The sequence below is a fragment of the Budorcas taxicolor genome, chromosome 10, assembly GCF_023091745.1.
Source record: "Budorcas taxicolor isolate Tak-1 chromosome 10, Takin1.1, whole genome shotgun sequence".
In the NCBI taxonomy this organism is placed as follows: domain Eukaryota; kingdom Metazoa; phylum Chordata; class Mammalia; order Artiodactyla; family Bovidae; genus Budorcas; species Budorcas taxicolor.
Window position 1 is genome coordinate 14,439,934 of NC_068919.1, and position 24,244 is coordinate 14,464,177.

Here is a 24,244-nt window from a genome sequence, read left to right on the forward strand (position 1 = left end):
GAGAGTGGGTTCTGGCCCCAGTCTTTAACACTTAGCAATTGTGATAGTTGAGACAACTCACTGGACCTCTGTGAGCCTCGTTTTTTCATTGACAAATAGTGAGTGCCTGCCCTCCTTCCCACAGGATGTTCTGAGAGGCTGAGCAGATACAAGGTGCTATTCTTATTAAATCAAACAGCATAATCACATGTAAAACTGTCACCCGAGCCCTCAGCAGGTCCTCAAACTGTGAGTGGAATCCGAATTGAATTAGCATTATTTTTAAAAGTCAGTGAACATTATCATCTCAAAGTGATATGTAAGCATCAAAAGTGAATATATTTATTTCAGAGAGTGGAAAAACCAAGGTCTACAGACATATCATAATTCCTTATTCACTGCTATACTCAGCACCTAGCACCATGTCTAGCATATGACAGATCCACAATAAATATTTATTAAATGAATGAATGAATACTTCTCTCTGAGTACCCCCCCCCCCAGTACTCTCATTTGCAAGATCTCCCTATCTCTGTCTTCAAGATATACAAGGTATTCACCAGGGGACTTCAATGAGATTTACTTTCCCTCTTTAGGGAAGGTATTTTATTTATATATAAGAAGGTTAACAGCATATATCTAAATTAAAATTTAATAGGCCTTTAGTATAAACAGAAGTGCCTGTTATTCAGTGTTTTTTAAATGCTATCATAGGCACATTGTAAATCACAAGTTAATACCTAGTGAAGGGAAAATAGATCCCAAGGGTTCTGAAGCATTACGGTAAAAGACCTGTCCCTTTGAAAGGTCTACATCTTTGTACCATTGAAAGAGACCTGTAATTTACAAGTAATAATAATGATGACGGTGATGACATGACTTCTGCAGTAAGCACAAAGGCAATGATGACAATAATTTTTACAGTGAAAATTACAATTATGTTTCTTAACACTGATAGTGCAGGTAAGCTAGTGACCAACTTTGCTATATATAATCTTACCACATGTAATTGTCCTTAAATGTTGGGTTCACCTCCTTACATTTTAAGTCTTAACCTTTAGAAAGACTGAGCCCAAGCCTAAACATCAGCTCCTGAATAGAACTTTTGTTGGTCGACAAAGAAAAGAGCCAGTTCCTCTGTTTATATCTGGTTGTCTCACCCAGGACTTCTTTAGATGACTGCTCTCATCATGGAGATTCTTGCTTCCTTTTGAATGAAACCCAGACACTTCTCCCTGAACTTAGAGGTCTTTAACTAACTTTAAATACCAAAAACATTGCCAGTAAAGGGCAAATGTGGGCACTCACACTGCATCCTGCAGTTTTCAGAAGGTGCTACAGTTCTGCAGGACTCAGGAGGGCAGCAGGCGGGGAGAAATGAAAGTCTCCCTGCTGCTGCTAAGAAAGACCAAAACATTACCCACAAACAGGTGGGTACAGTTTGTCTACCAGCATCACAGTAACAAAGCTGACTGGCCTATCCTACTTCCAGCTGTTACCTGTGGTCAAGACTTTTTTTCCTTAGGAGGACATGAAATATTCCTCTGACCTGTGGGAGGATGCTTTGGCAGGGAGGAGTGAGGTGGACTGAGTAAGCCAAGAGGCACATTAGAAGCAACACCCTCCCACCCACCACTCTGACCTCTGGAAGCTGGCCCTTATGGGAAGCCAAAGAAACCAGCTTTTTCTTTTTTTTTTCTTTTTTTTCTGCCTGTGCCCAGCCACATGTGGAATCTTGGTTTCCTGACCAGGGATTAAACCTGTAGTCCCAACATTGGAAGTGCAGTCTTAACAACTGGACCACTAGGGAAGACCCCCCCAAAGAAACCAGTGATCACCATCCCACAGCCCTAACACTCACCTACGCCGACCCACCCACCACAGAGGGGACAGAGAATCGCCCTACCCACAGCTTTTCCACATTCTCTCTGATACCCTTGGGGAAAGGAGAGATTCCCAGAATCTCAGATAGAATGAGAAAGGGGAGGGGCTGCAGGGAAGGGAGAAGGGGCTGTGTGGTCACAACTTTTTGTGTGATAAATTTTCCCCTTTGAAAAAGTCCTGAGCATTCACTTTCACTTTATTACACGTGAACCATGTTGTTGGGATGAAAAAGTACAGGGTAATTTGCTCTAAGCCTTACCTATTTCTTACAACAGCCCTGAACCATCCCTCTCCCACAATGTGGTACTAAGTGTTTTTCTCATTGATCAAGTCCAGAGTATCTCTAGGGCAAGATACACTAGACCTGCTTGGTGGCTCCCATATTTAATAAATGCATTCTCATCCTGCCTTCCAATGATCTGACTCATTGGAAAAGACCTTGCTGCTGGGAAAGATTGAAGGCAAAGGGAGAAGAGGGCTACAGTTGATGAGATGGTTGGATAGTATCACCAACTCAATGGACAAGAGTTTGAGCAACCTCTGGGAGATGGTGGGGGACAAAGGAGCCTGGCGTGCTGCAGTCCATGGGGTCGCAGAGTCAGACATGACTTAGAGATTGGGCAACAGCAACATCCGGCCTCCCCCATGCCACCTTCATTCCTACAATTGGCCTTCCCTTTCTTTTCTTTCAATATACAGCTTCCTTTCTTTTAAAACATGTTTCAAAGTCCAACTCTTCATGAAAACCCCACCTTAGTAATCCCCCTTCATTGCCACTTCATTCTCTAGCTTCTCAGAGCTGAGGTACAGTACTGACAGCCGGAATAATTACGAATGGTAATATCAACTGTCTATTGAATTTTTGTCATGTGCCAGACATTATATGGGCTTCCCTGGTAGCTCAGCTGGTAAAGAATCCACCTGCAGTGGAGGAGACCCTGGTTCGATCCCTGGGTCAGGAAGATCCACTGGAGAAGGGACAGGCTACCCACTCCAGTATTCTTGGGCTTCCTTGGTGGCTCAGCTGGTAAAGAATCTGCCTGCAGTGTAGGAGATCTGGGTTGGATCCCTGGGTTGGAAGATCCCCTGGAGAAGGGAAAGGCCACCCACGCCAGTATTTTGGCCTGGAGAATTCCGTGGACTGTATAGCGGGGTCGCAAAGAGTCAGACACGAATGAGTGACTTTCACTTTCACTTCACACATTATATATTTTATGTGTAGAAAAGAATACTCTTCTCCCTAATTTACAAATGAGGAAATTGAGGCGAGAATGACACGTTCAAGGTCACTCAGCAACTGAGTGGCAAATCCAGGGTTCAGACCACGATTTAGCCGCCTGCTGAGCGCACATTCCTTCCCCCACAGCAGGTATTTCCCATGGTGCTGCACCGAATCGGTGATGGTGATGTCCTTTGTCAGTCTCTTCCCCCTCCTCAGCCATCATCACCAAAGAAAACGTATGCTCCCCTTGTAGATCCTCAGTATGCTCGTTGAATTGAGCTGAACAGTTTAAAGCTAGAAAACACATCTCCTTTTTTTTTTTAACATATTCCATCCTTGTGCTCAGCACATAAGGTAATCATTAAATGTTAATGACTAAGGGAAATGGAATAAAAGCAGTGTTGTGGTAGCCATTTTTAAGCCCTAAGAGTTTAAATGAGCAAGCCTGTGCACAGCCCCACAGCTGGGAGCGCCATATTGCCATTCAGCCAGAAGGTGGATTCACAGGATGGGAACACTGAAGGCAGATACCACAAGAATGGTTAAGTCAGCTTTCCAAACCGCTTTCTACAAGTAGCTACTGACTTTCCTGCCATAATAATTTCACCATGATTAGCCTGCTGGATGAAAAATCCCAGGCGAGAAACATGAGTGTTAGAAGAATTTAGAATAACCACTGAATATTGGGCTAAGGTTGGAGGTGATGTTGACAGTACACACGTTTCCATCTAGCTGGTCAGAAATGTAAGAGAACTGCCATCTAGGTTTCTATTATGGGCTTTATCTTTCAGAATAAATGCCCTCTTTTTAATCATTAGGTTTACAAAATCCAATCTTATATTCCAACACATATGATATCAAAATGTGTATTTGGCGGGGAATAGTGTCTTAATGTTATCAATTTTTGCTTCCTTTTGCTTTCTTTGCTTCATATCATGAAATCTTACCTTTCGCCAAAACCTTACTTTGTAGCTTTTTAACTTAATTAAATATATAGGCAATTACTGACACCATCTGTCTTCATAGAAAAAGAACAAGAAGTGACACAAGAGACTGGGACTCTGAAGGGAATATTTAGCAAACAAAATCTTCTAGCTCCACTACAGTAATATTCATTTTTAGGAGCCCTTCTGTTATTTTCAATCATTTATGCTTTTTAGAAATAATGAATTTGAGCTATACTTAAAATGTGGTGACTTTGGTATGGTTTTTTCTAAAGAAAATATCAAGCAATCCATTGCTTTTTCAGTAAAACAAAACCTTAAACATGCCGTTGAACATCTGTTACTAGTACAGTCTAACACAGCACTTAAAATCCTTTAAAATCCCTGAAAACCTTTATTAAGTTACATGAATCTTTTGCATAAATAGAGCTGTTTTAACAGTATGTATATTCCTTTAAACATATATTTTGCTTTCTTATACATAAGATTCATTGTGTTGCTTAGTGTTCCAAGTCCTTAAAATAAATAAATGGCTTCACTTTTTGAGGGACTCATTCTTCCCCTACAGACCACATTCCTAGCCCACTCTAGAGTTTTACTTACTTATGTCGGTTTTTTAAAAATCTTATCCAATTTCTTCACAAACGTCTTAATATGTAAATATTATCAACCCAACCCATTGACACTTGACCAGAATCAGTCAGGATCCAATACAAAATACAAGTCCAAATAGCAGAATGCCCCTCCCATGGAGAGAACGTTGTCAGGATATACAGAGGAGTTATATAGGAAAGAGTCACATGTAGCTCCAAAAGAACATGGGATTGGCAGTTACCTCCAAGGAGGGCACCTGGGTTCTTCTGCAAGTCTTTCCTGAACTGAAAGGTGCAGGCTTTGAACCCCTCGTGCCAGCTACTAGGATTCCTACCCTCATGGCTATAAGTGTGGATAAGAGGGCAGCTCTAAAGAGGCTCAATATAAAAAAGACATGTTTCAAAGAAATAACTGTAAGACTTCTATTCATGTTAAAGACATATGGTATACTAAAGAATATGCTATGTCAGATTTAAATATATACAGAGAAAGAGTTTTTTAATTCACTTATTGATGAGGGAAATATGAAGAAAGTGATTTCACAATTTTCCCTACAATCTGACTTAAAGATTGCATAAAATAATTATCAAATATAAATAGAGTTAAGACTAAGAACTCACATATCTGCCATGATTTGCAAGCCCTCTAGTGCATTCTCCTGAGAGTAAGCTGTATGCTGCTGCTGCTGCTGAGTCACTTCAGCCGTGTCCGACTCTGTGCGACCCCACAGACGGCAGCCTGCCAGGCTCCCCCGTCCCTGGGATTCTCCAGGCAAGAACACTGGAGTGGGTTGCCATTTCCTTCTCCAATGCATGAAAGTGAAAAGTGAAAGTGAAGTCACTCAGTCGTGTCCGACTCTTAGCGACCCCATGGACTGCAGCCCACCAGGCTCCTCCATCCATGGGATTTTCCAGGCAAGAGTACTGGAGTGGGGTGCCATTGCCTTCTCCGAAGCTGTATGTTAAGAAAGTGCATTGAATTTTTAGAAGAAAAGATAGAGAGACAAGGGGAGGAAAGGAGGAAGGAAGAAAGGAAATAGTTCCCATAATGAGTTTCTTTCATTTGCTAGAAATTGAACTTAGGGACAAATGGTATGTCAGTCAAAGCAGCCTCTGGGGTGAAGCTCAGAGAAGCAGAGCCCTAACTGAGCAGCAAGGCCCAGACGGGTAAGCCAAGACTGAAAAAACCACTTACTCAGGTGAAACTACAGAGTGATTTTCTGTCAGTAGTTACTCAATTGGGATTTTTCCCAGGCCCCTAAAGCTCTTCCCATACGTTTCTGGGAAGTGACACAGGACTAGTGTTGATCATGGTAGGAACCTTGCCTTTTGGCCTACACTGAAGGACAGTATTTCTTTGTCTTCATATAGCTCTTTCATTATAGGCCGTCAAAGTGCTTTACAGACAAGTAATGGGGAAGGCGAGGCAGAAGGGTGTTAAGTGGGTCACCCAAAGTTCCACGATAAGTCATAGGCCTGTCTCTGGCTTCAGAACAACCAAGGAATTGGTGGAGCTTCTGGAGGTGACTGCCAGCAGCATGGTGCTCTCTCACTTTCAGCCGGGGTTTGTTTCCCTTGCCAGGTGAAGAGTGATTGCCAAGATCAAGTACGAGGAAAACGTGGACCTCGGAGCCAGGCAAACTGGGACATTAATCCTAGCCTTGCCACTTAGCTGTGGAACTTGGGCAGCTTTGGGGGTCCTTTGAGCCTCCACTTCCACTTCTATAAAATGTGGGTATTAATATCTATTTCACAAGGTTGTTGTGAGGATGACATGAGAAAATACCACAGTGTCTTGTACGTAATAAACCCTTGATGCACATTAATTCTCCTTCCTCTTTCCCCCGCTGAAGTCTGCCTCCTAGAGTCTGTCCTCCATGTGGTCAAATAGGCAGCTTTCTAAATACTGCTGCCATCAACAAAGATAGCATATTGGCTTGATAGGGTGCCAGATCTTTCAAACACCAGAATCTGTGAACAACAGAGGCAAAGTTGTGGAATCCAGATTCATCTCTCAGATAATCAAATCCACAAGGTTCTATTATGGTAAACAACTCTCTACTGCCACCAAATTAGTCATGACTTATTGTATTATTAGTTTAACTTGATGTCACTGTGGAGGGCATATAGCTTGGGAGTCACTCCCAACCACAGAAGGTAGGCTGAGGTGTTGGTGGGGGTAGGGGGCAGACCCGGGAATGGGCAATGAGATGGGAAAAGGGAAGCAGATGTGCTTAAGACAAAACTTCGCTTTAGTCACGTGCCCAGTTGCCTGACTAGCCCTGCCACTCTTCTGGATTTGACCACACCCAGCCCCACTCAGTACAAGAACTGATACAAAATGAAAGCCTGGGAGGTTCAAGAGGGAGGGGATATATTAATATGTATACATATAGCTGATTCACTTTGCTGTACAGCAGAAACTAACACAAAATTGTAAAGTAATTATACTCATTTTTTTATTTTTTTATTTTTTTTATACTCATTTTGAAAAGAAAAAATGAAAGCCTGCAGTAGGCAGTCAGCTAAGTGTCCCAGAAAAGTGATGCTGTATTCCCAAGCCTGAGTCTTTTTGACAGGTGCTAATATATTATCAGAGTTTTCCACAGTTTATTGTGATCCACACAGTCAAAGGCTTTGGCATAGTCAATAAAGCAGAAATAGATGTTTTTCTGCAACTCTCTTGTTTTTCGATGATCCAGCAGATGTTGGAAATTTGATCTCTGGTTCCTCTGTCTTTTCTAAAACCAGCTTGAATATCTGGAAGTTCACGGTTCACATATTGCTAAAGCCTGGCTTGGAGACTTTTGAGCATTACTTCACTAGCATGTGAGATGAGTGCAATTGTGCAGTAGTTTGAGCATTCTTTGGCATTGCCTTTCTTTGGGATTGGAATGAAAACTGACCTTTTCCAGTCCTGTGGCCACTGCTGAGTCTTCCAAATTTGCTGGCATATTGAGTGCAGCCCTTTCACAGCATCATCTTTCAGGATTTGAAAGAGCTCAACTGGAATTCCATCACCTCCACTAGCTTTGTTCGTAGTGATGCTTTCTAAGGCCCTCTTGACTTCACATTCCAGGATGTCTGGCTCTAGGTGAGTGATCATACCATCATGATTATCTTGATCGTGAATATCTTTTTTATACAGTTCTTCTGTGTATTCTTGCCACCTCTTCTTAATATCTCCTGCCTCTGTTAGGTCCAGACCATTTCTGTCCTTTATTGAGCCCATCTTTGCATGAAATGTTCCCTTGGTATCTCTAATTTTCTTGAAGAGATCTCTAGTCTTTCCCATTCTGTTGTTTTCCTCTATTTCTTTGCATTGATCGCTGAGGAAGGCTTTCTTATCTCTTCTTGCTGTTCTTTGGAACTCTGTATTCAGATGGGTATATCTTTCCTTTTCTCCTTTGCTTTTCGCCTCTCTTCTTTTCACAGCTATTTGTAAGGCCTCCTCAGACAGCCATTTTGCTTTTTCGCATTTCTTTTCCATGGGGATGGTCTTGATCCCTGTCTCCTGTACAATGTAACGAACCTCATTCCATAGTTCATCAGGCACTCTGTCTATCAGATCTAGTCCCTTAAATCTGTTTCTCACTTCCACTGTATAATCATAAGGGATTTGCTTTAGGTCATACCTGAATGGTCTAGTGATTTTCCCTACTTTCTTCAATTTAAGTCTGAATTTGCCAAAGCCTTTGACTGTGTGGATCACAATAAACTGTGGAAAATTCTGAAAGAGGTGGGAATACCAGACCACCTGACCTGCCTCTTGAGAAACCTATATGCAGGGTCAGGAAGCAACAGTTAGAACTGGACATGGAACAGACTGGTTCCAAATAGGAAAAGGAGTACGTCAAGGCTATATATTGTCACCCTGCTTATTTAACTTATATGCAGAGTACAATCATGAGAAACACTGGGCTGGAAGAAGCACAAGCTGGAATCGAGATTGCCGGGAGAAATATCAATAACCTCAGATACGCAGATGACACCACCCTTATGGCAGAAAGTGAAGAGGAGCTAAAAAGCCTCTTGATGAAAGTGAAAGTGGAGAGTGAAAAAGTTGGCTTAAAGCTCAACATTCAGAAAACGAAGATCATGGCATCTGGCCCCATCACTTCATGGGAAATAGATGGGGAAACAGTGAGAACAGTGTCAGACTTTATTTTTGGGGGGCTCCAAAATCACTGCAGATGGTGATTGCAGCCATGAAATTAAAAGATGCTTACTACTTGGAAGGAAAGTTATGACCAACCTAGATAGTATATTCAAAAGCAGAGACATTACTTTGTCAGCAAAGGTCCATCCAGTCAAGGCTATGGTTTTTCCAGTGGTCATGTATGGATGTGAGAGTTGGACTGTGAAGAAAGCTGAGCGCCGAAGAATTGATGCGTTTGAACTGTGGTGCTTGGACTGCAAGGAGATCCAACCAGTCCATCCTAAAGGAGATCAGTTCTGGGTGTTTATTGGAAGGACTGACGCTGAGGCTGAAACTCCAATACTTTGGCCACCTATGCGAAGAGTTGACTCATTGGAAAAGACCCTGATGCTGGGAGGGATTGGGGGCAGGAGAAGAAGGGGACAACAGAGGATGAGATGGCTGGATGGCATCACCGAGTTGATGCACATGAGTTTGGATGAACTCCAGGAGTTGGTGATGGACAGGGAGGCCTGGCGTGCTGGGATTCATGGGGTCGCAAAGAGTCACACACAACTGAGTGACTGAACTGAACTGAACTGAATATATTATCTCTTCCAGCCCATGACTTCTTATTGAGCTCCAGGTATTAACACTTGCTGAGTACTAGTTTGCTTTATAAAGCAGATATTTTCTTACCCACATATGGAAAAGCTTTTTATAAGAAAGACTTGAAGAATACCTGGAATAAATTCAGAGGGCAGTCTGGTAGGTGGTTTATCACGGGATCCCTCATTCACTCATGATTATACATGCAACTAGATTTAAACTAGTGGTCATACAAATTGTGGAGGTGTCCTGCATAGCAAGGGTCTCCTGGAGACTGGTTTGTGTGTGTGTGTGTGTGTATGTGTGTGTGTTTGTATGTGTGTGTGTAACAGCTTTATTGAGATATCATTCACATAAAATTCCCTCTTTTAAAGTGTATGGTTCAGTGGCTTTTTGTATATTCACAGAGCTAAACAATCATCACAATTATCTAATTTTAGGCCATTTCCTTCGAGAAGAAACTGTACCTATTAGAAATCACTTCCCATACCTTCCTGCTTCCAGTCACTGAAGACTGTTTTCTCTCTCTGTGGACTTCCCTACTCTTATTTCATATAAATGGGATCATACTAGGTGATCTTTTGTGACTGGCTTCTTTCACTTAACAGAATATTTTCAAGCTTCATCCATGTTTAGGTATTTATCAGTGCTTCTTTCTTTTTAATGGATGAATAATATTCCATTGTATTTATATATCACATTTGGTTTATCCATTCATCAGTTGATGGACATTTGGGTTGCTTCCCCTCTTTGATGGTTATGAACCATACTGCTATGAACATTCATGCACATGTTTTTGTGTAAACACATTTTCATTTCTCTTGCTTGCCTACCTAGCAGTAGAAATGTTGGTCATATCGTTAACTGTATGTCAAATCTTTGTGTGTGCAAACATACGTGCTCCATCGTCTCCAACTCTTTGAGACCCCATGGACTGTAGCCCACCAGGCTCCTTTGTCCATAGAATTCTCTAGGCAAGAATACTGGAGTGGTTTGCCGTTTCCTACCCCAGGGGATCTTCCCGGCCCAGGGATTGAACCCGCATCTCTCATGTCTCCTGCATTGGCAGGTGATTTGTTACCACTGCATTACCTGGGAAGCCCCTCTTCCCACTTCCCAGGTTCCTCAAATCTTTGAGAAACTGCCAAACTCTTTTCTAAAGTGACTGCACCATTTTACCATCTTAAGCAATACATGAAGCTTCCTATTTCTCTATATTTTGACCCACACTTTTCATTGTCTTTTTAATTTCAGCCATCCTTATAGGTTTGAAGTGATATCTTTCCTGTCTGTGTTTTAAAGAGAAGATCTATTTCCTTGTGTTAGTTAATGGAATTGTCCAACAAAGATTTATTGTGCATACATAGCAGGCGTGCTGTGCTAGGTATTATGCAGGATTCAGATATGAATCAGAGGGCCCTGCTGTTGGTCTGATTCTCCTTTCTAGGAATTTCCCAAATGTAAACAACTTTAAATCAAGGGCTCTGAACTCTGGTCTCTTCTCCTCTTGGAGTCTTGTGCCTGGGATTTGAGGAGGCTGGACAAGATCTCCTCAGAGGCCACAACCAGTGTTTCTTGCCCACATAGTCTGGGCAAGATTGTTCTTTATAAGACATTCTGGTTTACCATCAAGCAGACTAGGAGGGGAAGGTGAACTCTACTGCTAACTCATTGTGCTGATGGGACCATTGCTGCACGCCCATCCCCACTTCACTTTGCAGGACAGCCTTCCAGGTCCACAAGGACTGGGCACAGGGATTCTCCCCCATGGACGCATGGGTCTCCAGAATAAGAGCTTCCTGTCTTGAAAACCCACACAAAAGCCTTTTGGAGATCATTTTAATAACTTTAAAAGAGCACTTCTCAACTAAGCAAATCATTCACCAGTCTTGACATTTATAGTATGAAAATTTAAGAAGAATGACTATCTACAGCATGGGATTATTATATTGAATTGGCATGGAAGGAGCACATATAATTACTAGTCCTAGAAACCTATAACAGGTTATGAAAATTGGGTTTTCATGGTTATTATACCTTAATGGTCAATGGCAAAATAAGAAAATGGCTTTCCAAAAATTCATAATAAAAAAAGCGAGGAAATACTTAAAAGCAAAAAAGAAATGAGTATGTAATTCTGTACCTTAAGAATACAAATAATATCAGGTAGGCTATCAATCTTGAAAGTAAAAGAGAGAGAATCATAAATTTACAGAGGCAGTGGAAGAAGCTTGGAAAGGAAGCAGAGAAGGCAACAGTGTATTAAAAAGGTTTTTTTTTTTTTTTTACAAAAATGGAAAACATAAATATAGCTGCTCATGGCACAGGTTTAAGTTTCAGTATTTTCCATTTTGGATCCCCATATTAATTTTGAATACTGTTCCTACACATCCTTAAAGAATTTTCAAAATCACAGTGAAGCTTCTGGTGCTATAAAGAAATTGGACCATGAATGCTGGTAATTAGGTGTCATGGAAAGAGCTGGAGCAGGAGTCCAGAAACTTGGTTGCAGCTCTTCCCCTAATTGTGGTACCTGAGTGTGTCAGTTCACCTCTCAGAGTCCTCAGCCATAAAATTAGGAGGTGGGAATGATCAATGTCATTTTAGGTCTGCCAGGACAGGACTGTTTAAATAGATCTCTTTGGGGCCTGAAAATTTTCAGTTTTAAAGATTCTATTACCCTGCTGCTGCTGCTGCTAAGTCGCTTCAGTCATGTCCGACTCTGTGCGACCCCATAGACGGCAGCCCACCAGGCTCCGCCTGGGATTCTCCAGGCAAGAACACTGGAGCAGGTTGCCATTTTCTTCCCCAATGCATGAAAGTGGAAAGTGAAACTGAATTCGCTCAGTCATGTCCGACTCTTTGCGACCCCACGGACTGCAGCCTACCAGGCTCCTCCGTCCATGGGATTTTCCAGGCAAGAGTACTGGAGTGGGTTGCCATTGCCTTCTATTACCCTGCTGCTGCTGCTGCTGCTGCTAAGTCGCTTCAGTCGTGTCCGACTCTGTGCAACCCCATAGACGGCAGACCACCAAGCTTCTCCATCCCTGGGATTCTCCCAGCAAGAGTACTGGAGTGGGTTGCCATTGCCTTCTCCGATGCATGAAAATGAAAAGTGAAAGTGACATTGCTCAGTCGTGTATGACTCCTAGCGACCCCATGGACTGCAGCCCACCAGGCTCCTCTGTCCATGGGATTCTCCAGGCAAGAGTACTGGAGTGGGTTGCCATTGCCTTCTATTACCCTACATCACATCAAATGTATAAATGCACCCTCATGGAATGTGACACAGATGTAACTGTGTAAGAGTTGTGTTCCATTTAACTGACATGTCAATTTTGTTGATACATTGTTATTTGATAGTTTTCATATTGGGGGCCAGTAACTTTGTCTTTTTTCCAGAATCCATGTAGTTTTAAGGCCTTTGAAAGTCACGGAAGCCTTTGAAAGTCACGGAGGCCCTAGGCGTGATGGACTACACGGCCCTGAGTGCTAAGTAGCAGGGCCCAGATTTATTGCTTCCTTTAGCCCGGTGAACTCCAAAGGCCCAACATCAGGTAGTGGCCCGATGGGTGGAAGAGAGAACTCTGGATGCTCTGAGAAAGTTTTGTGGAGCTGTGATTTAAACTGTGCCGAGAACAATATATAGAATTAATAGAGACAGAGAGGAAAGCTTCCAAGATGAATACTAGGAGTCTCAACTGTTGATCAGGGCCCAGGGTGACTGCCCCAACCAGCAGAAACTGCAGTTCACCTCTCTGAGAGACTGGGCCATCCCAGAAGCCACCACTAGGTGGCAACATGCCAAGAGGCTGCAGTCCCCTGTGCCTGTCTATTGATATTTTTATGTAATACAAACAATTCTTACCAAAAATCATAATCACATCAATATTTTCCTAAGTAAAATTCTTACAGTGCAGTGTACCACCTTCCTTCAAATTAAGTGTCAGGTGTGTTGTTTACCGCAATGGAGAGTTTGATGCTGTCTAGCAATTCAGTGATCAAGATGGGAAGAGATCTCACTTAGTAGCTGCTTCCCTGGGTTGGGAAGCTTCCCAGGGAAGAATAGCTACCCACTCCAGTATTCTTGCCTGAAGAATCCTGATGGACAGAGGAGCCTGGTAGGCTGCAGTCCATGGGGTCGCACAGAGTCAGACACGACTGAGCAACTAACACTTAAGAAAGTGTGTTCTCTGTGTAATAGATGGGATTCTGGAACCTATTTTTAAACAGCATCTGAGAAGAGTTAAATGTGTACCCTGTGTCTGAGAATCAGGCAAGAATACCAGAGCCAAGAGCCAGGCAAGTAAGTTCTTACTTCCACCCCAGACTGCTCCTGGCAGTCACACAGGGAACAAGTCCAGGTTTGTTTCTGCCAGACCCCACGATAATAGTCTCATATCATGTAGTCACTGGATCTTCACAACAACCCTCAGGGATAATGAACATTAGTCTGTGTTAACAGACAAGGAATCTGAGGCCCAGAGAGCAAAGAAAGTTAAGATCACGCAGACAGCAAGTGGCGAGGTCAAAACTCCCTCCTGCTGAGGTCCTGAAACTCTGGTCCAGCACTCTATCCATCCAGTAAAGACTTCTGCCTCCTGCAAGGTCTCTATCACTCTCAAGTTGCCATCACTTCTTTTCCTTACCAAGCTTCCCCTGCCGTTCTCAGCCTTATTTCATCTCGACCTAAACCTAGTGAGAAGCTTGTCCCCTAGGGAAGGCCTCATGTCCTGCAGACCTTGCCTCTCTTCAACCAGGGAGAGATAAAGCCCAAAAGTAACAACAGAGAAAAAACACCTCCCTACAGGGACTGATTCTGCTTTATCCCCCTAACCCAGCCAAGCTCATCCTTCTGATTTTGTAGCTGAGAAGGGAGAAAAGGTACCTGAAATCCTATCCCAGCCTCTAGAACACCATTCAACAAAGTCATCTCACACTTAACACTCCCAAGCCTGAAATCTTAATTTTGTCCTTTAAACTACTCCTGGTTTAAATTGCTAAACTAAGCCATCTGTCCCACGCAGTACACAGTAATTCCACCCTTCCGCTCTGTTGTTGCTGTTCTATATTTTTTCACTTATTTCTGGCTGCACTGGGTCTTTGTCGCTGTGTGTGGGCTCTCTCTAGTTGCAGTGGCTTCTCTTATTGCAGAGCACAGGCTCTAAGGCACGTGGGCTGGGTAGCTGTGGCTCCCAGGCTCCAGAGTGTGTGAGCTTCAGTAGTTGTGGAGCAGGGGCTTAGTTGCCCTGCAGCATGTGGGATCTTCCTGGGCCAGGGGCTGAACCCGTGTCCCCCACATTGGCAGGCAGATTCTTAACTATGGATCACCAGTGAAGTCCTGCCCTTCCATTTTTTTCAAGGCAAAGGTCTTGGAGACATCCTTGATTTCTCTCTTTCTCTCACACCTGCATTCAACCCATCAAAAAGCCCTTTGGGTTCTAGTTTTGAAGTGTATCTATAATAAGGCCACTCTCCCACCCTCTACTATCACCATACTGAACCACCCACCATCGTCTCTCACCCAGACTACTGCAGCAGCCTCCTCGCTGACCTCCCTGTTTCCATCCTCGTCATCTCACAGTCTCTTCTCCCCACTGCAACTAGGGCAGTTAAAAATATGTTATATCATGGCACTCCTCTGCTCAGCACCCTCAAGTAGATTCCCAGCCTCCACAGTTACAAGTGAGAAATAAGCCCCTGGCTCTGTTTTTAGACAAATCAGTAAGAACAGGGGGAGCCTTGGCCACCCATGACTGTATAGCCCAGCCAGCAGAGAGGTCGCCTGACTTCCACAGCTTAGGCATAGCCGTGGGTCTGACTGAGCGTTCGGTTTCACTCTAGAAAGAATCCACTGGGCAAACAGTGGGTTTCCTATTATGTTGGGACTGTGAATAAAGACAGGAACGTGGGCAGGGGGTGGTGCACACATCCTCCAGCCACGACAGGCTGCTGAGGAAGGTGGGTCATGTACCGCGCTTTTTTCCAAAGGCCTGATGTTATCTCTGTGGTGAATGAATTCCCAGTGCTGCATCTCTTGGAAGCCTTAGTTGGAGGATCTACCTTTTTAAAAAACTCCACATGAGCAACAATATGGATGAACCTGGGGGTGATTATGCTTAGTGAAATAAGTCAGAGGAAGATAAATACTGTTTGTTAGCACTTATATGTGAAATCTCAAAAGTAAACTAGGGAATATAAAAAAAAAAAAGGAAACAGACTCACAGATACAGAGAACAAACTAATGGTTACCTGTGGGAAGAGGGACAAGGAGAGGGGCAAGATAGGAATAAGGGATTAAGAGATACAAACTATTATGTATAAAATAAACTATAAGAATATATGTAAAGCATGGGGACTATAATCAATATTTAAGTGGAGTATAATCTGTAAAAATACTGAATCACTATGCTGTGCACTTTAACATAGTATTGTAAATCAACCATGCTTCAATTTAAAAATTCAAATGAAAATAAGACTGAATATTCTTAACAACCTACTATTTTTCCAAATTTATTATCAGAATAAAAGGTTCTATAATAAATAAAAATTTTAAAATGGAAAAAAATTCTATACAAGCTTAGAAATGTTCCTAATGAGCCTCATAGATGCAGCTGAGGGAGGGTTCACCAGGACTATTATCCCCTGATTAGTGGAGGAAAGTGGCCCAGAGAGGTGACTTGCCGAGAGTCACAAATATTTGTCTTAGACTCTGGTACTGAGAGTAGGGCCTTTAGCAAGTCACTTATCCTGTCTGGAACATCAGATTCTTTTCCTAACAAATAAAGGAGGAGGAAAGAAAACCTAAAGATGGGTTTGCAAAACATCCAGACTCTGACAGCTCTGAAATTCTCTGATTCTTCAACGAATGTTATTTGATCTACCAATTAGTCTCTCAATCCCATACCTACCCCAATGCCCAAAAGAGAAGGTTGGCAAGACCAAAGTCTTTGCTGTTTTATTTGCCCTTGGAGATGGTCGCAGGATGTAGGGCCTGAGCACATCTGCCCACATCTATACCCTCTGCCACCCATCCATCCTGCCTGTCACAGGAAAGAGGCAGGAACAGCAGGGGTGAGCAGGCGGCCTCCATCTGCCTGGAACACCTAAGGCAAAAAGGGCTCAATACCAGGACCCTGTCTCCCACACCTCCCCGAACAGAAGCATGTTATTATCATTTCATCCCAAAGCTTGCAGCCTATGCAGGACCCAGAACCTCGGAACTGAACAATTCTGGACAAGCTCGCCTCTGCCTGACCCTGTCTTCAGTTCTCACATGCTTGTTGAGAGGCACTGAGGTTGTGGTAGCTTCTTGGTTTGCCTTGCCCCAGCTCTGCCACCGCAGCTGCGGTGTGGACTGCGTCTAGCCCAGCCCAGTCATGGAGTGTAGAGCTGGGGTTCCGCAGCACCTCTCCCACCAGCCCCCTCTCCCCACTGGCCCTGCCCCTGGCGGAAGCTGCCACGGACTTTTTTTGCAACCAATCAAATTAGAAATAGAATATAAACCACAAATGTAAGCCACATGTGTAATTTTCTAGTCATGCTTAGTTGCTCAGCAGTGTCCAACTCTCTGCGGCCCCATGAACTGTAGCCTTCCAGGCATGTCTGTCCATGGGACTTTCCAGGCAAGAATACTAGAGTGGGCAGCCATTTCCTTCTCCAGGGGGTCTTCCCAACCCAGGGATCAAACCCAAGTCTCCTGCATTGTGGGCAGATTCTTTATCATCTGAGCCACCAGGGAAGTAGACTCATTTTAAAATGTAACTGAAATATCAATTAAAATAATGTTAATACATAATGTGTTTTATTTAACATAAGCAGGATAGTATCATGTGACATGTAATCCATATATAGTATCATTTCAATTTGTAATCTGCATATAAATATATTGAGATATTTCACATTCTTTTTTACCTCCTGATTCTTCAAAGTCTGGTGTGTATTTTACATTTATGAAAGTGCAAGTGAAAGTCGCTCCATCATGTCTGACTCTTTGCGACCCCGTGGACTATATAGTCGATGGAATTCTCCAGGCCAGAATAGTGGCGTGGGTAGCCTTTCCCTTCTCCAGAGGATCTTCCCAACTCAGGGATCGAACCCAGGTCTCCCACATTGCAGGCAGATTCTTTACCAGCTGAGCCACAAGGCAAGCCCTTTACATTTGTAGCTTATCTGAATTTGAACCAACCACATATCAAGTGCTTGATAGGTACACGTGTCCAGTGGCCACCATAATAGATAGTGCAGACCTAGAATATACGTGAATTTGTATATAATTTTACTTATCATAAATCTGCTAATGTTAACATTTTGTTATATTGTCATCTAGTCCTTTCTAGATATAATTTTTACAAAGTTGAAGTCATATTGTCTATATGACTTTATATCCTTCTCTTGCTGTTTTATGTCTCTTCCTACATCATCAAAAGTTATTCGCAATCACTGTCTTTAATGATCATGTCATAGACTCTCCCAGCACGTGGATGTGTCATAATCTCCTTAGCCAATGACCAGATGTTGGACAGCTGCAATTTTTCAATTTTACAAATAATGCTGAGATGAAGATTTTTTGTGTTGTTCATGCTTCATAATGCCTTGATGTAAACCTCTCTAGTATTGTAGCCATTTTCAACAAAATGGGTTTTGAATATCATTAATCAGTCAAACAGCTATCAACAAGTGCTTTATAATGGGCAGCTGATACACCTTGGCTTCTTGTCCCACCCCTTTGATACCTGGCTCTGAAACCCAGGGCAAACCACTTTGCTTCTTACACTTGAGTTACTCTATTTATAAAATAAACTGACTGTCTTAGATGATTTCTGAGAGTCTTTCCAAGCACTAACCTTCAATGGTGTTTTCCCCTCACCCTCACATCTAACCAATTAACCTATCAAGCTAGTAATTTTAAGTCCTAAAGTAACCTCAAAGCCACCTCCTAAACATTTTAAAATATATCTACTTCTCTCCATCCCAGTCACAGTGCATTTTTACAGTGCTGTGTACATCATCTCACATCTAAAGCATGTTGGGAGTATCCAGTGTCGAGAGATAGAGTTCTAAAAGTAACAGCAAAATCCAAGATCAAAATAGGACCAAATAAGATATGTGTGAAAGCCTGGGGCTGGCACAGAGTTGATGCTCAATGAATATTTTCTGCCTTTAAATCTGAAACCAGCTTCTAGAGCCCCACTTAGACCCAGTCGCTGAAAGGCTGTGGAGGAGTTGACAGTGAAACTTCAGAGGTGCTGCTGTGCCCTGCTGGGAGCCAGCCTGCCCCAGACACTGGGCGCTCTCAGAAGACAAAGACTCAGCAGCTTCCCCTAAAGACCTGACAGTCTAGAGGGGGAAATTGGAACCCCTGTCCGCAAAACAAAGATGCCTCAGGCGGTGTCTTCAATAGAAAAACCAGATGGAGAACAGAACAATTATCTGAGCAATTCAGGCAAGCCTGCTGTTGAGGAAAAGGCTTGAAGAAATTTGTTCTGTTTCCTTTGTGAACCAAGGGGTTAGGGAAGCCTGGAGTAGCAAAATTACGCTGGGTCTACAAAAAGTTCAGAGTTCTGGCCTGTGCTCTATAATCTTAGGCAAACCATCAAGCCACTTTTTGATCTTAGCATCTTCATGGGTCAAGTAGAGTTAGGGTAATACCAACCTTGTTCACACCTAACCACAGACTGGATTGAGTTGTGAGGTTGAACCCAATGCTTATGAATGGGGAAAATAGCTATTAAATGAGGCAATCTAATAGCTGCAGAGAAAACTGAAAATGTGTCTCCTAAAATTCTACTCCTCTTAAAGGAAACGTTTAGTATTCATCAATAACATCTGTATTGAACTTTATAATATATAAGGGAATTTTATATGCATTTATTCTATTTTGCTTTAAAAATCTTTTGTGGTATGTATTATCATTTGTGCCTTTTACACGTAAAGATACTGAGACGGAGAGAGTTTAAATAACTGTTTCAAGTTTGCACTGTTTGCGAGGGCCAGATTCGGGCTCTCCAACTCTGATTCTTGTTCCCCTACTCTGTTCTGCTTCCCACTAAAATCCTTATCACCAAAACATTAATATTATTAACATTTGTTATATGTAATTCCTTTGGTCAAGGACTCTGCAATATCAATATAAGCTCTGGAAAAAAATTGCCCGACATGTAAGAACAGGGAGTTCACTTTCTCATATTAAGGAAAAGTAGCTGTCCCCATCTGATTTGCATTTTATGCCATACAGCAGGAAATATTTAAGTTGACAAATAGGATATTTACAACCGCAACAGATACTTGGCAGTTAGTTTTTAACAATTGTTGCAAATGTGATTTATTTGCTATTATAAAAGGGCATTACTGTGAGAATATGACTGCTGAAATTAGCTTCAGTTTAGCAAGGGGCCTTGACAGCCTGACCTCTTAATATCCTTATAATGATGCCATTTACATTCAATGCTTACTCAAGTCACTCACTGCTAGATCTGTTTGAGAGGCGTCCACTCTAGGGCAGATGTATTATGTATTTCAACATACCAAGTTGGTGTGCGAGGCACATGTAGGCCTTCTAAGGGGAAAAACTATTTAATCAAGTCTTCACAAAAATGTGTTAGTTTCCAATTTCCTACAGTGAAAATGCATTACTGCTAATTACAGCATACTCCAGAAACACAATACTTCATGTTTTCTCCACAAGACATTTCCATGGCATGGAGATATTAAACAAAAACATGTTTGATCCTCTGTGCTTTAGCTTTGAGTATGACTGGGAAACTGGTCCAGGGTAAGGATGGACTGGGTCAGGATTGATGCCATCTCCTCCAGCGGTGAAGGGGCAGAGGGTGGACTTAGTGCCAGGCAGAACTCTATTCAAACCCCAATACCACCACTTCATAGACACAGTTACCTCTCTGAACCTGTGTTTCTTTACCAGTGACATGGAGCTGTTATGTTTAAGGTTATTATAAAGATCCGAGATGTCTGTGAAGCCCCTGGCACACTGGAGGTATTTGATACATGGAGACTGGCCATGCGTGTGTGACTTGTCAGAGCTTAGAGGTTCCTTTCTCCATGATACAGCCCTGACATCACTAGCCAAACCCGATCTGTCCACTCCTTCTGCTTTGGTGGTACTTGGTTCCATCCCTCAGGTATTCATTGTGTCATAATTAATTGAACATGATTCTGTCTTCCCCTTCTTGGTGCAGGAGCCATGTCTCTGCTTGTTACACTTAGACGACTAGCACAGTGATATGCCTTGAGCACTGACCTGAGGAGGATTCTGGATTCAGTGTAGGGTGGGGGAGTGACAAGAGAAATTAAGGCTGGTCTGCCACAGGAGAAGGTAGCACATGACCCACTTTGCCAACAGCAGTTTAGCACATAGTAGATGCTCAGTAAGTGTCTGTCGAGGGAGTTACTGGACATTAATCAAGCATCTAATAACTTAAGAGTAACTTATTGCTTACCTGTATCTGTCTCTCAAAGCATTTTAATTTCTATTGTGTCATAATATCCTTCTAGGACTTCCAAGGTGGCACAGTGGTAAAGAATCCACCTGTTAATGCAGGAAACACTGGGGTTTGATCCCTGGGTTGGGAAGATCCCCTGGAGTAAGAAATGGCAACCTGCTCCAGTATTCTTGCCTGGGAAGTTCCATGGACAGAGAAGCCCAGTGTGCTGCAGTCCCTGCGGTCACAAAGAGTTGGACACAATTGAACAACTGAGCATGCATGCACGCACACATCCCTCTACTAACCCTGGTATTCAGCTATGGTGACTGCTATCATGGTTTCCTGGCATAGGGTAGGTGAAATTACTTTCTTGTACTCTTAAGGTGAAAATAGTGGTAGAGCTAAGGCTTATCGGCCAACCCTAAGCTTCCCTTAAGAATCATATTGCAACATACGGAATCTAGGAAAATAGTACTGATGAAATTATTTGCAGGGAAGAAATGGAGATGCAGACGTAGAGAGCTTGTGGACACAGCAGGGCAGGAGAGGGAAGGATGAATTAAGAAAGCAGCATTGACGTATGTACAGTATCATGTGTAAAATAGATAGCTAGCGGGAAGCTGCTGCTTTATAGAGAACCCAGCCTAGAGAGCTGGGATGGGAGCGAGGAGGGAGGCGTAAGAAGGAGGGGATATATATATATATATATATATGTATGTATGTATATAATTATAGCTGATTTGCATCGTTGTACTGCAGAAACACCAACACAACATTGTAAAGCACTTATCCTCCAATTTAACAGAAAAAAAAACAACTAAATTTAAACTTTCCACAATAAAAAAGTTATTTTCCCTCAAAAAAAAAAAAAAAAAAAGAAGAATCATATTGCAATTCCCAGAGAAGCCAGCACTGCTTTTTCTGAAGCCAGGGCAAACTGCCCTTTTCTAACATTTACTCACCCTTTGCCTTCTCTGTCTGCTCCCCTGTAACTCGCCATCCTCTGGAGTTCCCATCCAACTTCATTTCTCAGTTGAAAGCCTTGCACTGGTCACTTTAGAAATAGCCAACCACAGGCAGAAAAATCAAAGGGTACAGGAGACTTTCAGAAGCAGGACTCTCCATCAGATTATCTTGGCCAGGTATTTCCAGCTGTGTAAACGCCCCACAAGAACCTTGAATCTTCTGACAAGAATCGGATTGAAGGCTCTATCCTTCTGTTGAACAAAGGAGAAACATGAGCAAGAGCATCTTAAGTCACGTATTCACTGGCATAGTCGGGTCTGGTGTGGTTCAGGGTGGTTCAGGGCAGTTATGGATGGTAGGGGCCTTCTCTCCTGCTGGCGGTTCGTATCCTCACTTCTATGGTTCCTGTTCTACTCAGGTGTGGGCAACAGGCCTCAACCTCTCGTACAGTGACCAGCTAGCCCTGACTCAGCTCACCTTATACTTGACCAATGGCCACCTGGATTGCAGTTTGAGCACCCTCAAAGTGCCCCACTTTGCTCCCAAGAAAGACAAGAAAATGAACAACCTAAATGTTCAGAAAGTGCCGGTAAGTGACCGATGATGCATGCTAATTCTCCTCAGTGCCATTTACTGAGCTCTGGTTGTGTGCCAAGCTCCATGGGTCCAGAGGGAAGAAAGAATTTCAGGCAAATCTTCGAAACTCCCAAAATGGGCTTCTGGCACAGGAATGTAGGAGAGGGGAGGCAGCATTCTGTAGGAACCGGGAATGTCAGAACGGGGAGAAGCACCATGTGGAAGGACGGAAGAGCATGGGGCTTTCCAGGGCTGGATGTCTGGGTGTTCCCCTCTGTTCTCTCCTCAGCTCACTTCCCAGTACAAGTATGTCTATATCCATGGCTGCAGTCACCAGAAGCTTCCAACCAAACCTGTATTTTTCTAGCCCAAATCTCTTTTTTGAGCCTCCGACTCCTCGATTCCATATTCAACAGAATGTTGGAGAGGCTTCAGGCTCAAACTACCCACAGTTGTACTCGTGGTCTCTCCTTCCTTATACTTCCTCTTGGTGAGCTGGGCCAGAAGCTGATCAGTCACCCTATGTCCCAGCATCCAGTCGGCAAGCAGCTCAAGTTGATGCTTGCTGCTAAAATGCCTCAACTCTGACCCTCCCTCTCCCCATCAAAGATACAGCCTTCATTTCAGCTTTCAGGGTCTCACACTAGTGTTATAATAGCTTCTCACTAAGATTCCCTGCCTCCTCTCAAGGTAGTCAAGGCAGTCGAGGCGAATCTGAGCATGTTACTCCCCTACTTATGATTCTGAAATGACTCCTGTCATTTTTGGGAAAATCCCAACTTCTCAGCTTGGTTGATGAGGCCCCTCATGATCCATGGCCCAGTCTCCCATCTCATCACTAGCCATCTCTACGGGGCTGGAGGCAGTAGTTCTGGCACTGGTTAAGGTTTACCAACCTCAGGACTCTGGGTAACAAAGGGTAAACCTCTATGGGGACAGTGGGCTAGGTTGGTCCTGGGGAAGGAGTGCAAAGGTCAAGAGGACCAGATGGCCCTTCCTATAGGTGGGATATGCGAGCAGATTGGGGCTTAAGCCACAGCTGCTCTGACAATGCCAGAGGGTTTCTTCTGCCTCCTCTCACAATAGTGAGCTTTGTGCCCTTTTTGCAAATGAAGCTCTACTTGAGATGTGAATATGTCAAGCAGATAAAAGAGAAATGCCAGTGGTTAATAGAACCCCCACACCAGTTCCCTAGAGATATCATTTCAGAGCAGTATCTGCTGCCTCTCTCTTGAGTCTCTTTGGATCCAAGAGACACCTCTGGGTTTAGAGAACCCTTTTTTGACTCTGCCAAGGATCCCTATATCCACTTCCTTAGCAGGAGCTCAGCATAGACTTGGAAGGGTAGCCTGAAAAGGGTGCCAGATGTCTTGGGGGGCTCAAGCAGCAGACTCCTCCTCCTCCTCAATTCACTTGTCCTGTGAGATACCCTTGTTCATGCGAATCCCTTAGATCTCTTTGCTTATTAAGACGAGAAGCAGAATTGGACTAGGGACGAGAAACAGACCTAGGACCTTGCTAGGGATATCCCAGGTTTGGTCCCACCTGTTCCCCTGTCTTCACCAAAGGGACCTTTACAAGACTCTAAGTTCAGTGCCAGAGGGAGGGACAGCAGTAGAATTTGATACTTTCTGGCTTAGCAAACCTAACTCCATGCCACTTCCCAAAGGAAGCTGGAAGCTGAGTTAGTATTCAATGCAAGACTTCCAAAGACAATTCGCTGCATTTAAATATGTTGCTCCAGAAATCTGCAAGCAGAGGCTTCACTTGGAATTAGAAGCACTTTCCCATCTTCCCCATCTTGCCTATAGATTTCAATCCTAGCTAAAGGCAACATACAGGAATTCTTCTGTGATCAAGAGTCTTAGACATTTTTAGGAATTGTCTGC

The 24,244-nt window shown here is 43.2% G+C and overlaps 1 protein-coding gene across 1 annotated transcript in view; it reads left to right on the top strand.

Moving 5' to 3' along the window:
• IQCH (IQ motif containing H) overlaps positions 1 to 24,244 on the top strand; it is a 227,253-nt gene that overhangs the window by 176,207 nt on the left and 26,802 nt on the right. Inside the window, exon 17 of the mRNA XM_052646857.1 lies at positions 22,198 to 22,368. Coding sequence (XP_052502817.1) covers positions 22,198 to 22,368 — 171 coding nt within the window. The remainder of the gene's footprint in view (positions 1 to 22,197; positions 22,369 to 24,244) is intronic.